The 10,045-nt window shown below is 44.3% G+C and overlaps 1 protein-coding gene across 1 annotated transcript; it reads left to right on the top strand.

Moving 5' to 3' along the window:
* The first annotated feature begins 5,512 nt into the window (after nt 1-5,512).
* On the top strand, nt 5,513-9,138 carry LOC110536955 (Krueppel-like factor 4). Its single transcript, XM_090191461.1, has 5 exons — nt 5,513-5,850; nt 6,036-6,149; nt 6,904-7,654; nt 7,797-7,964; nt 8,863-9,138. The coding sequence occupies exons 1-5, from the start codon at nt 5,797-5,799 to the stop codon at nt 9,036-9,038; spliced, it is 1,263 nt and encodes a 420-aa protein (XP_090047587.1). The 5' UTR covers nt 5,513-5,796; the 3' UTR covers nt 9,039-9,138.
* The last annotated feature ends 907 nt before the right edge of the window (nt 9,139-10,045 follow it).

The following is a 10,045-nucleotide window of genomic DNA, read 5'->3' as shown; positions in this document are numbered from 1 at the left end:
CGAATTTGTGGGGGAGTTGTTTGCTATTCTTAATAAACAGCAACAGATATTAACAAAACTTGACTGAGTTTTCATTAATAAAGAATGAATGCAATTGTTTATTACTGTAAAGCATCTGGAAAGAGAGCAGTGAAAACCTCAATATCTGGAGTATGATCCTCTAGTCCTCATATTGACTTGAATGCTTTCCAAGGGGACTGAACTAGCTGGGGATGGAATGCTGCTGGAAACCATCAAAATCAAGACAACTACTCTGATTGGAGACAACAGCTGCCAAGCGCTCAGTGAGTTGTGCAAGAAGGTTTCTAAACTTTATTTACCCATCTTTATACACTTTACACTTATGTTTGTTGAATAACATATCAATAATTTGACATTAAGTACAACTGTGATGGGTATACAATTTTTACTTTCCAGTGACCAATCCGGTCGTAGCCTTTTTTAAATAGAAAATGTTCCTCTAAGATGAAATCCTGACAACCTTGAAGAATGTGGGGGTGGGGGTTCTGTTTGTCAACAACTTCGCAGTCCAATCCCAGGGGTAAGGACAAGTTATAGAAAGATAATTCCCATTTGAGGCCACAGTCAATCAGCCAATAGTGTGGGAGCCTAGCTTATAGGGCCCTAGAACAGTCATAACAATAGTTGTGACAACACAGCCAGTCTCATCATGGGAAACTCTGTACATAGAGCCAAGAACAACACCTGAGAGACAACCCGACTTGGAAATACTTTCAAGAGACTGTTGGAGCTGCTGCTGCAGGTAAGAGACTGTTGGAGTGGCTGCTGCAGGTAAGAGACTGTTGGAGCTGCTGCTGCAGGTAAGAGACTGTTGGAGCTGCTGCAGGTAAGAGACTGTTGGAGCTGCTGGTGCAGGTAAGAGACTGTTGGAGCTGCTGCAGGTAAGAGACTGTTGGAGTGGCTGCTGCAGGTAAGAGACTGTTGGAGCTGCTGCAGGTAAGAGACTGTTGGAGCTGCTGCTGCAGGTAAGAGACTGTTGGAGCTGCTGCTGCAGGTAAGAGACTGTTGGAGCTGCTGGTGCAGGTAAGAGACTGTTGGAGTGGCTGCTGCAGGTAAGAGATTGTTGGAGCTGCTGCAGGTAAGAGACTGTTGGAGCTGCTGCAGGTAAGAGACTGTTGGAGCTGCTGCAGGTAAGAGACTGTTGGAGCTGCTGCAGGTAAGAGACTGTTGGAGCTGCTGCAGGTAAGAGACTGTTGGAGCTGCTGCAGGTAAGAGACTGTTGGAGCTGCTGCAGGTAAGAGACTGTTGGAGCTATTGCTGCAGGTAAGAGACTGTTGGAGCTGCTGCAGGTAAGAGACTGTTGGAGCTGCTGCAGGTAAGAGACTGTTGGAGCTGCTGGTGCAGGTAAGAGACTGTTGGAGCTGCTGCAGGTAAGAGACTGTTGGAGCTGCTGGTTCAGGTAAGAGACTGTTGGAGCTGCTGCAGGTAAGAGACAGTTGGAGCTGCTGCAGGTAAGAGACTGTTGGAGCTGCTGCTGCAGGTAAGAGACTGTTGGAGCTGCTGCAGGTAAGAGACTGTTGGAGTGGCTGCTGCAGGTAAGAGACTGTTGGAGCTGCTGCAGGTAAGAGACTGTTGGAGCTGCTGCAGGTAAGAGACTGTTGGAGCTGCTGCTGCAGGTAAGAGACTGTTGGAGCTGCTGCAGGTAAGAGACTGTTGGAGCTGCTGCAGGTAAGAGACTGTTGGAGTGGCTGCTGCAGGTAAGAGACTGTTGGAGTGGCTGCTGCAGGTAAGAGACTGTTGGAGCTGCTGCAGGTAAGAGACTGTTGGAGCTGCTGCTGCAGGTAAGAGACTGTTGGAGTGGCTGCTGCAGGTAAGAGACTGTTGGAGCTGCTGCAGGTAAGAGACTGTTGGAGCTGCTGCAGGTAAGAGACTGTTGGAGCTGCTGCAGGTAAGAGACTGTTGGAGCTGCTGCTGCAGGTAAGAGACTGTTGGAGCTGCTGGTGCAGGTAAGAGACTGTTGGAGCTGCTGGTGCAGGTAAGAGACTGTTGGAGCTGCTGCTGCAGGTAAGAGACTGTTGGAGTGGCTGCTGCAGGTAAGAGACTGTTGGAGCTGCTGCAGGTAAGAGACTGTTGGAGCTGCTGCAGGTAAGAGACTGTTGGAGCTGCTGCAGGTAAGAGACTGTTGGAGCTGCTGCTGCAGGTAAGAGACTGTTGGAGCTGCTGGTGCAGGTAAGAGACTGTTGGAGCTGCTGGTGCAGGTAAGAGCTTAGCAGCATACTTCATCCATTCATTGATTGGACCAATCCTAGTGGCAATTTAACATGAGAACACACGCACACATCTCACACCATCAGATGTGTCATTTAGGTAAATTATGGAAGACATGACACCTCGACAGTACTGAGTTTACATGATCAGCGTTGATGTACAAAAACATTACGTCAGTTTTCCTCATCAGGTTCTTATGATAATTTCAGGTAGATATGATGTTTGGACAGTGATAACTACATCCTCCTAAGGATTACGTGTCTGGACAAGGTAGACTATATTTAAAGTACCACAGCATTGTATTCTGGAGCACTATAACAGACAGGAAACTTCCAAAATAACAGAAACACTTGAGGAAATGAGAGATACAAAGTATAATGAAAGCAGGTGCTTCCACACAGGTGTAGTTCCTGAGTTAATTAAGCAATTAACATCCCATCATGCTTGGGGACATGTATAAAAATTCTGGACAGGCCATTATTTTGGCTACTATAGATATGGCCCTTATAGGATGACAATGTCCCCATCCACAAGGCACAAGTGGTCACTGAATGGGCATAAAGACAATGTAAACCATATGCCATGGCCGTCTCAACCCAATTGACCATTTATGGGAGATTCTGGAGCAGAGTTTTCCACCACCATTAGAAAAAACAGCAAATGATGGAATTTCTTGTGGAAAAAGGGTGTCGCATCCCCCCCCCCCCCCCCCCATAGAGTTCCAGAATCTATGCCAAGGTGCATTGAAGATGTTCTGGCTCGTAGTGGCCCAAAGCCTTATTAAGACACTTTATGTTGGTGTTTCCTTTATTTTGGAAGTTACCTGTAGATCAGAGTTGATACTATACGCTTAACGTAAATGCATAAATAAAGAAAATCTAATTAGTTTTGTTAGAACATCAATTAAGTTATTCATATATATATTTGTTTTAATTAACCATCATAAAATGGGCTCATATAAGTACTAGTATGATGACTACACTGGAATGGATAGCCAACTGTAAATAGAACCATGAATTGATAGGAGGTACACAATGCTCTTTCTCTCTCTCCCTCTCTCTCTCTCTCTGAGCCAACCACCTCAGAAAGAGTTGAAAGTGTCCTCTATACAAAGACATTGTCCTCCATCATAAAGAATATGGCCATGCTGACATGGTCCCTTTGTGTTTTTAAACCTGCTGCAGGAAACAGGTATTCTTTTATTAAAAAAAGAAATTGTTTTAACTTATAACAAATATTTTCTCACCAACCAAAGTCAGGAGGTTCAGTCTATAAAATAGATATGTGATGGCTTCTGACAGTTGGCCTAGACTATATCCTTAGAAATATGTTGATAGTGGAAAAATAATACCTGCAAACTAAGTCAAACAATTGTTCTACAACTATCATATCATGTCTCTAACTTGAAAGGTAGATATCATGTTCTGTAAATGTGGTAATGAAGACAACCAATGGGATACTTGTTGACATGGCCCAACCGACAAGATCCTGATGCAACAGGATTGGTGGGCCAGTAGTGTTTGCTCCAGAAGTGTTTGCTCTCCATACAGGACTCTAAACTGATAGACGTCTAACTACGGGACAGACAAAACATTTATGTTGGCTTCCAGCTCTGATCAAACACTGACAGCCTCAGCCCACTTCAAAAACAACATGAGAGTGGATTCAGAGATCATGCTAGTTTATAAGTATTACTGGTGTTATATAAATAGATGTACATAGTCATCGACATTGAGTGTACAAAACATTGGGGACACCTGCTCTTTCCATGACAGACTGAGCAGGTGAGTCCAGGTGAGAATCTAGGTGAAAACTATGATCCCTTATTAATGTCACTTGTTAAATCCACTTCAATCCATGGAGATGAAGGGGAGGAGACAGGTTGAAGAAGGAGTTTTAAGCATTGAGACACAGATTGTGTGTGTGCGCCATTCAGAGGGTGAATGGGCAAGACAAAATATTTAAGTGCCTTTTAACGGGGTATGGTAGTAGGTGCCAGGCGCACGGGTATGTGTCAAGTACTACAAAGCTGCTGGGTTTTTCACACTCAACAGTTTCCTGTGTGTATCAAGAATGGTCCACCACCCAAAGGACATCTAGCCAACTTGACACAACTGTGGGAAGTATTGGAGTCATGGGCCAGCATCCCTGTGAAACGCTTCCAACACCTTGTAGAGTCCATGCCCAGATGAATTGAGGATATTCTGAGGTTAAAAGGGGGTGCAACTTAATATTAGAAAGGTGTTGTTAATGTTTTGTCCACTCAGTGTAGCATGTTGAGTATATAGTCATAATTGGAACTCAAACTGAGGTTCAGAAATAATTTAATAATTTACTGTCCCACTCCTTCAATGATCACAAGACATGGTGTGAGACCTATGAAACCTTAAGGGAATGAAAAGTCATGGACACTTAATTAATCCTGAAGTGAGCCAATGCTTTTCTAATTTTATGATTACTTCATGTATAGGTTGATCATGCATATGACCAAAACTATGTGGACACCACTTCAAATTAGAGGATGTGGCTATTTTAGTCACACACACGTTGCTGACAGGTGTATAAAATTGAGCACACCGCCATGCAATCTCCATAGACAAACATTGGCAGCAGAATGGCCCGTACTGAAGAGCTCAGTGACTTTCAACGTGGCACCTTCATATGATGCCACCTTTCCTACATGTCAGTTCGTCAAATGTCAGCGCTGCTACAGCTGCCCGTCAACTGTAAGTGTTGTTATTGTGAAGTGGAAACGTATCGGTGCAACAACGGAATATATATACATATGTTGTTGAATTTCTTTCTTCACTTTTGTTAAAAACGCTCAGGCCCGCATGCCGCCTGTTGCCGAACCCTGGACAAGAGCGACATACCATCGAAGACGTACAGTAGAGGGGAGTGTCCCCGTTCCAGGTGAGCATTTGTTGTGTCTTCTATAGGAGTTACAATATCTAGGTCAATGAGTGCAGCTACAAGTCATTATTCCTATACTAACAAGCCTACTTTACATGCGCGCGTAAAACCTGTCCTTTAGAATTACGTTGATCCGGTTTCCCTACCTACATTAGCTCTTGATAAAAGGCAAACGGCATATAGGGCCTCCCTGTTGCCATCGCTCTGTTTTGTATGGATATAAACAGAAACAGTTTGAGTTTTTTTCTCTCTCTTTTTCAGCCCTGCACTCTCTTTGCTGTCGTCATGAACTGCACCTTCTTTTTTTCTAGCAGCGCGCGCAGTGTTGTTCCTGTCCTGCCTGGCTGTTGCTCAGCAACACGAAGGCGTGTCCACCAGCGATGATTTAAGCGGTAGGAAACCCTTGCCCGCTGTCACTTTGTCAGTTCAGTCTGTTCTCTAGTCCATGCATGGAAGTGGAATTGCTAAGGAGACGAGGGAATCCCCCTATAGTGTCGCCTCACTCCTGATGAATTTGCATCAACGTTATTACCAAGCTTGTTTTTTATCGGTCTCAGTCTGCCTGTTCCATTCGCTGCGTCCACAAGCATGGCTTGGAGTGAAGTATAGCGCCACATCATCTCGGACTGTCAACCCGTGAAGAATACACAACTGATGCTGTACAACAAACGGTGTATTTACCAGAAGAAATTCATCAGAGGAACCAGGTAGGCCTATATTTTCATTGATGAGGTGCGGGCTTTTTTCAGTTTGACTATCCAGAATGTTGGGTTGCCATAATAAAGACATTGCGCTTGGATTTGATTCACTACGTTAGCCTATTCATTTTTGGGGGGGCGAAAACGAAAAGGCTTGACGTTGATTTAAAAAATATATTTTTTGTTTATGCAGGCAACCCACCAAGTGACTTCGACAATATGGCATTGAGCGGGACGCTTTTGCCATCCATATCCACATTTGCAAGCGGCCCGAATGTCAAGAATAAATCCATGGGACATGCGAATTTAGTGAGTATGGTCTACTATATTAGTTATTTATATATCAACAGTCTGACTAGCCTAAATAGGACATTCTGCATGTTTAATGGTAGGTCAGCTCATAATCGGTTTTAATGTAGCGTATGTATTTTCTATGTAAATTCCTTTGCTTGACCTTATGTCATTGCCGCACTCCAGAATACCGCACCTCTGTTGGGGCGTGCACCAGCAAGTATAATTTTCAGTGTGGCTACTAACTGAGTGTAAGGTAGCCTACTATAAGTGTTTAGATTGTAGTAGTGGCATCCTATTGCTTTATTATAAGACAATTTGATTTAGGTTGTTGACTTATCTATTGCCAAATATATCATGAGAATATAGAATAGGCTATTAAATGTGACTATTTTAAGGATCTGAGGTTTCTTGTGTTTATATAGAAGCCTAACTAAAGTTCAACTAATCAATGCAGGTCTGGGATTACACACAAGAATATCTCCTGACATAATATTTTCTCAGATATAAGATACAGTTGACAAAGAATCATAGTTTTTATATATTTCAGTTAGATAGAGAGGGGGAATCTACAGGTAGCTGTATTTAACATTTGGCAATGGCATGTTATGACCTAAGACCTGTCTCAATGATTTAGCCAAGGATATCCTATTAGATTATTCAAATTCCTAATTCTATGGACATTCAGCGTTATGTTCATTGAATGACTATGACCACAGGTGTCTTTCAGTCCTTGTGCTGTGTAGTAATGCGTTTCTCTTCCCTTCCCTAGAGATGGAAGGAGGATATCTCCACTGGCATGACCAAGAAAGAGCCTGAAGATCTGGACCTGCTAGACTATGACTTTATCTTGTCCAACACTATGCTACAACAGCAGGCTGAGGCCATGGCAGCAAGCGGGTCCCAGAACCTGTCCCCTTCCCCGGGCTCCTACTCCTCCTACCAGCTCCCCTCTCCCCAGGACTCTGCCCACAGTGACATGCTGTACACCATCCCTGACATCAGCGACGTGTCCCCCTCTGGGGGGTTTGTGGCCGAACTGATGAGGCCTGAATTGGACCCAGCATACCTCCACCCCACCAGCCTCCATGGCAAGTTTGTGGTGAAGACCACCATGGATATGGCAGAATACGGCCAAAGCATTAATGTGATTAATAAGGCCGGTGTTGGTGTCAGTGCTGCCACGGACCCCTCCTCCTTGCCTTTTGTTTGTCATATGATAAAGCAGGAGAACCCCAGCATGTGCAACATCACCCAACCCATGGATCTCCACCTTGGGGGGGTGAACTCACACTCCCAGCCCAGAACTGGACAGAGGCCTCACCTCGACCCCCACGGTTTCTCCCCAGGGGGGTGTCCTATGACAGCCAGTCGGTCAGCTTCATCTCTGTCTCCAGACCACCACCCTTCCAGCCAGGTGTTATCCCACCCCCAGATCCCTCTGCCTGGCCAGGGCTACCACCACAGCTCTCCGACAAGCTACTCGCCCTTCCCTCAACAGCCTGGGTCTCTACGGTACCAAGGTCAGTACAACTTCAATCTAAGTGTTTTTGACCAAGAGCTTTTTTTTCACATTCATCATTTGCTGGTGCCTGATGTTGAGGTAAACTCTGAGGGGATGATGATGATGAAGCTCATCACTCCACCCTCTTCACCCCCGTCTAGAGCTCATGTCCCCGGGCGGAGACTGTCTACCGGAGGAGCCCAAACCTAAACGCGGCCGGCGCTCCTGGCCCAGGAAGAGAATCGCCACACACACGTGTGACTACGCCGGCTGTGGGAAAACCTACACCAAGAGCTCCCACCTCAAAGCACATCACCGAACGCACACAGGTTGGTACACATGTTGGTTGTCTCATTGTTAAAACGCTGTTTCAAACACTTCTATGACGTCAGAAGACCTTTAGGAAGCACTTTCTCTGTTTGTGTCAGACTTTATTTAAGGCATAGTTAGCCTACACCAACCTTTCAACCAGGTGTGTCGTTTTTCATTCCCATTGTCCTTCTTAATTATGTGTGACAGTATTCATTACTCTAGTTTGTGGTTTATTATGGGATGGTAGGCCTTTCTTGATTCACAGTAGGAAAACTTTGACATGGAATTTTACATTGGATTAATATAAACTGTAGTTTTCCTTGTTTGTACTTTTTCCTTGTATGTCTCCTTGTATGTCTCCTTGTATGTCTCCTTGTAAGGAGACATATACATTTTAATGGCTGAAATAATCAAATGTATTGATTTTAATAGAACACTTTGTAATAGGCAGCAATGTGACCTTGTTTTAACTACAGATCTACATTGAGAGGATTTTATTAAAAAAAAAAAATATATATATATATGGCTCTAGTAATTCCAGCTCATTTCCCTCCGAAGGAACACTCTATGTTCACCTATAACTCTTACCTTCCCTGCTACCCCAAGATGCTTGCCCCTGGCATAACGGCTGTTGTATTGCCAGCAGTAAATTACTCCACTGCATCATTATGGTAAAAGAGAGGGAGAGAAGCCCAGTTGGCAGGTGTCATGAACAGGCAACAGCAGCAGGTTGATACTGATCCTGTTCAAATACAACCGCAGGTTGATTCGTTTACAATTTATCTACTGCAGGACAGGACCGACCTCTTTCTGTGGTGAGGAGAGTTTTGGTCTGTTTTTACTCTAAGGAGAACAAACAAAATTCTAACACACCTCTCTCTGTCTCTCTGTGTGTGTATGTATTGTCATTACTAGGAGAGAAGCCTTATTGCTGTGACTGGGAGGGCTGCGGCTGGAAGTTTGCCCGTTCAGACGAGCTCACACGGCACTACAGGAAACACACGGGGCATCGCCCCTTCCAGTGTGCCAAGTGTGACAGGGCCTTCTCAAGGTCTGACCACCTGGCTCTACACATGAAGAGACACCTATGAGACACTCACTGGACACCATGGACCAATACTAAAATACTATAAATACTATTAAACAGCGACCTGAACTTGTGACTTACAAATAAACATTGCCTTCTAGCCATCCATTGTCAAAGCACCAATACAAGCTATGTGTTTCCTGGTAGTGTTACACTCTCAAGGGTCCAACCCAATGACTAAAGACTGTTCTTTGTCCATCTATGGGCTTGTGATCTGACATTTGACAAGAACCCTCAGAACAACCTCTTTTGTGGGACAAAACTGGAATCGCTCATCTATTTATCGACAAAACCTGGAGGACTAGGTGCCAACGTGTGACTGGAAATGTATTAGCAGAGATTTACAGGGACAGCCCTAGTCACTAAGCGACCACCGTTTTGTTTTTTTTATTGTCTGAAGATTATGATACTTTTTCCTAAAATGTAAATTGCCTTTCACATACTAATGGGGGAGGAATCAGAAAGATCACATACTAATGGGGGAGGAATCAGAAAGATCACATTCTAACAGGGGAGGAATCAGAAAGATCACATACTAATGGGGGAGGAATCAGAAAGATCACATACTAACGGGGGAGGAATCAAAGATCACATACTAACGGGGGAGGAATCAGGAAGATCACATACTAACGGGGGAGGAATCAGAAAGATCACATACTAACGGGGGAGGAATCAGAAAGATCACATACTAACGGGGGAGGAATCAGAAAGATCACATACTAACGGGGGAGGAATCAGAAAGATCACATACTAACGGGGGAGGAATCAGAAAGATCACATACTAACGGGGGAGGAATCAGAAAGATCACATACTAACGGGGGAGGAATCAGAAAGATTACATACTAACGGGGGAGGAATCAGAAAGATTACATACTAACGGGGGAGGAATCAGAAAGATTACATACTAACGGGGGAGGAATCAGAAAGATTACATACTAACGGGGGAGGAATCAGAAAGATTACATACTAACGGGGGAGGAATCAGAAAGATCACTACTGGAATTATTTGC

The sequence above is a fragment of the Oncorhynchus mykiss genome, chromosome 12 (genome assembly GCF_057628025.1).
Source record: "Oncorhynchus mykiss isolate SJ-2025 chromosome 12, ASM5762802v1, whole genome shotgun sequence".
NCBI lineage: Eukaryota > Metazoa > Chordata > Actinopteri > Salmoniformes > Salmonidae > Oncorhynchus > Oncorhynchus mykiss.
This window is presented reverse-complemented; position numbering and strand designations above follow the sequence as displayed.

Bases quoted from the DNA above. Each gene is read 5' to 3' on its own strand.
- LOC110536955 (XM_090191461.1), top strand. From the start codon at position 5,797: ATGCTGTACAACAAACGGTGTATTTACCAGAAGAAATTCATCAGAGGA. The intron at 5,851-6,035 runs TAGGCCTATATT...GTTTATGCAGGC, and splicing joins AATTCATCAGAGGAACCAGG to AACCCACCAAGTGACTTCGA. The intron at 7,655-7,796 runs GTCAGTACAACT...ACCCCCGTCTAG, and splicing joins TGGGTCTCTACGGTACCAAG to AGCTCATGTCCCCGGGCGGA.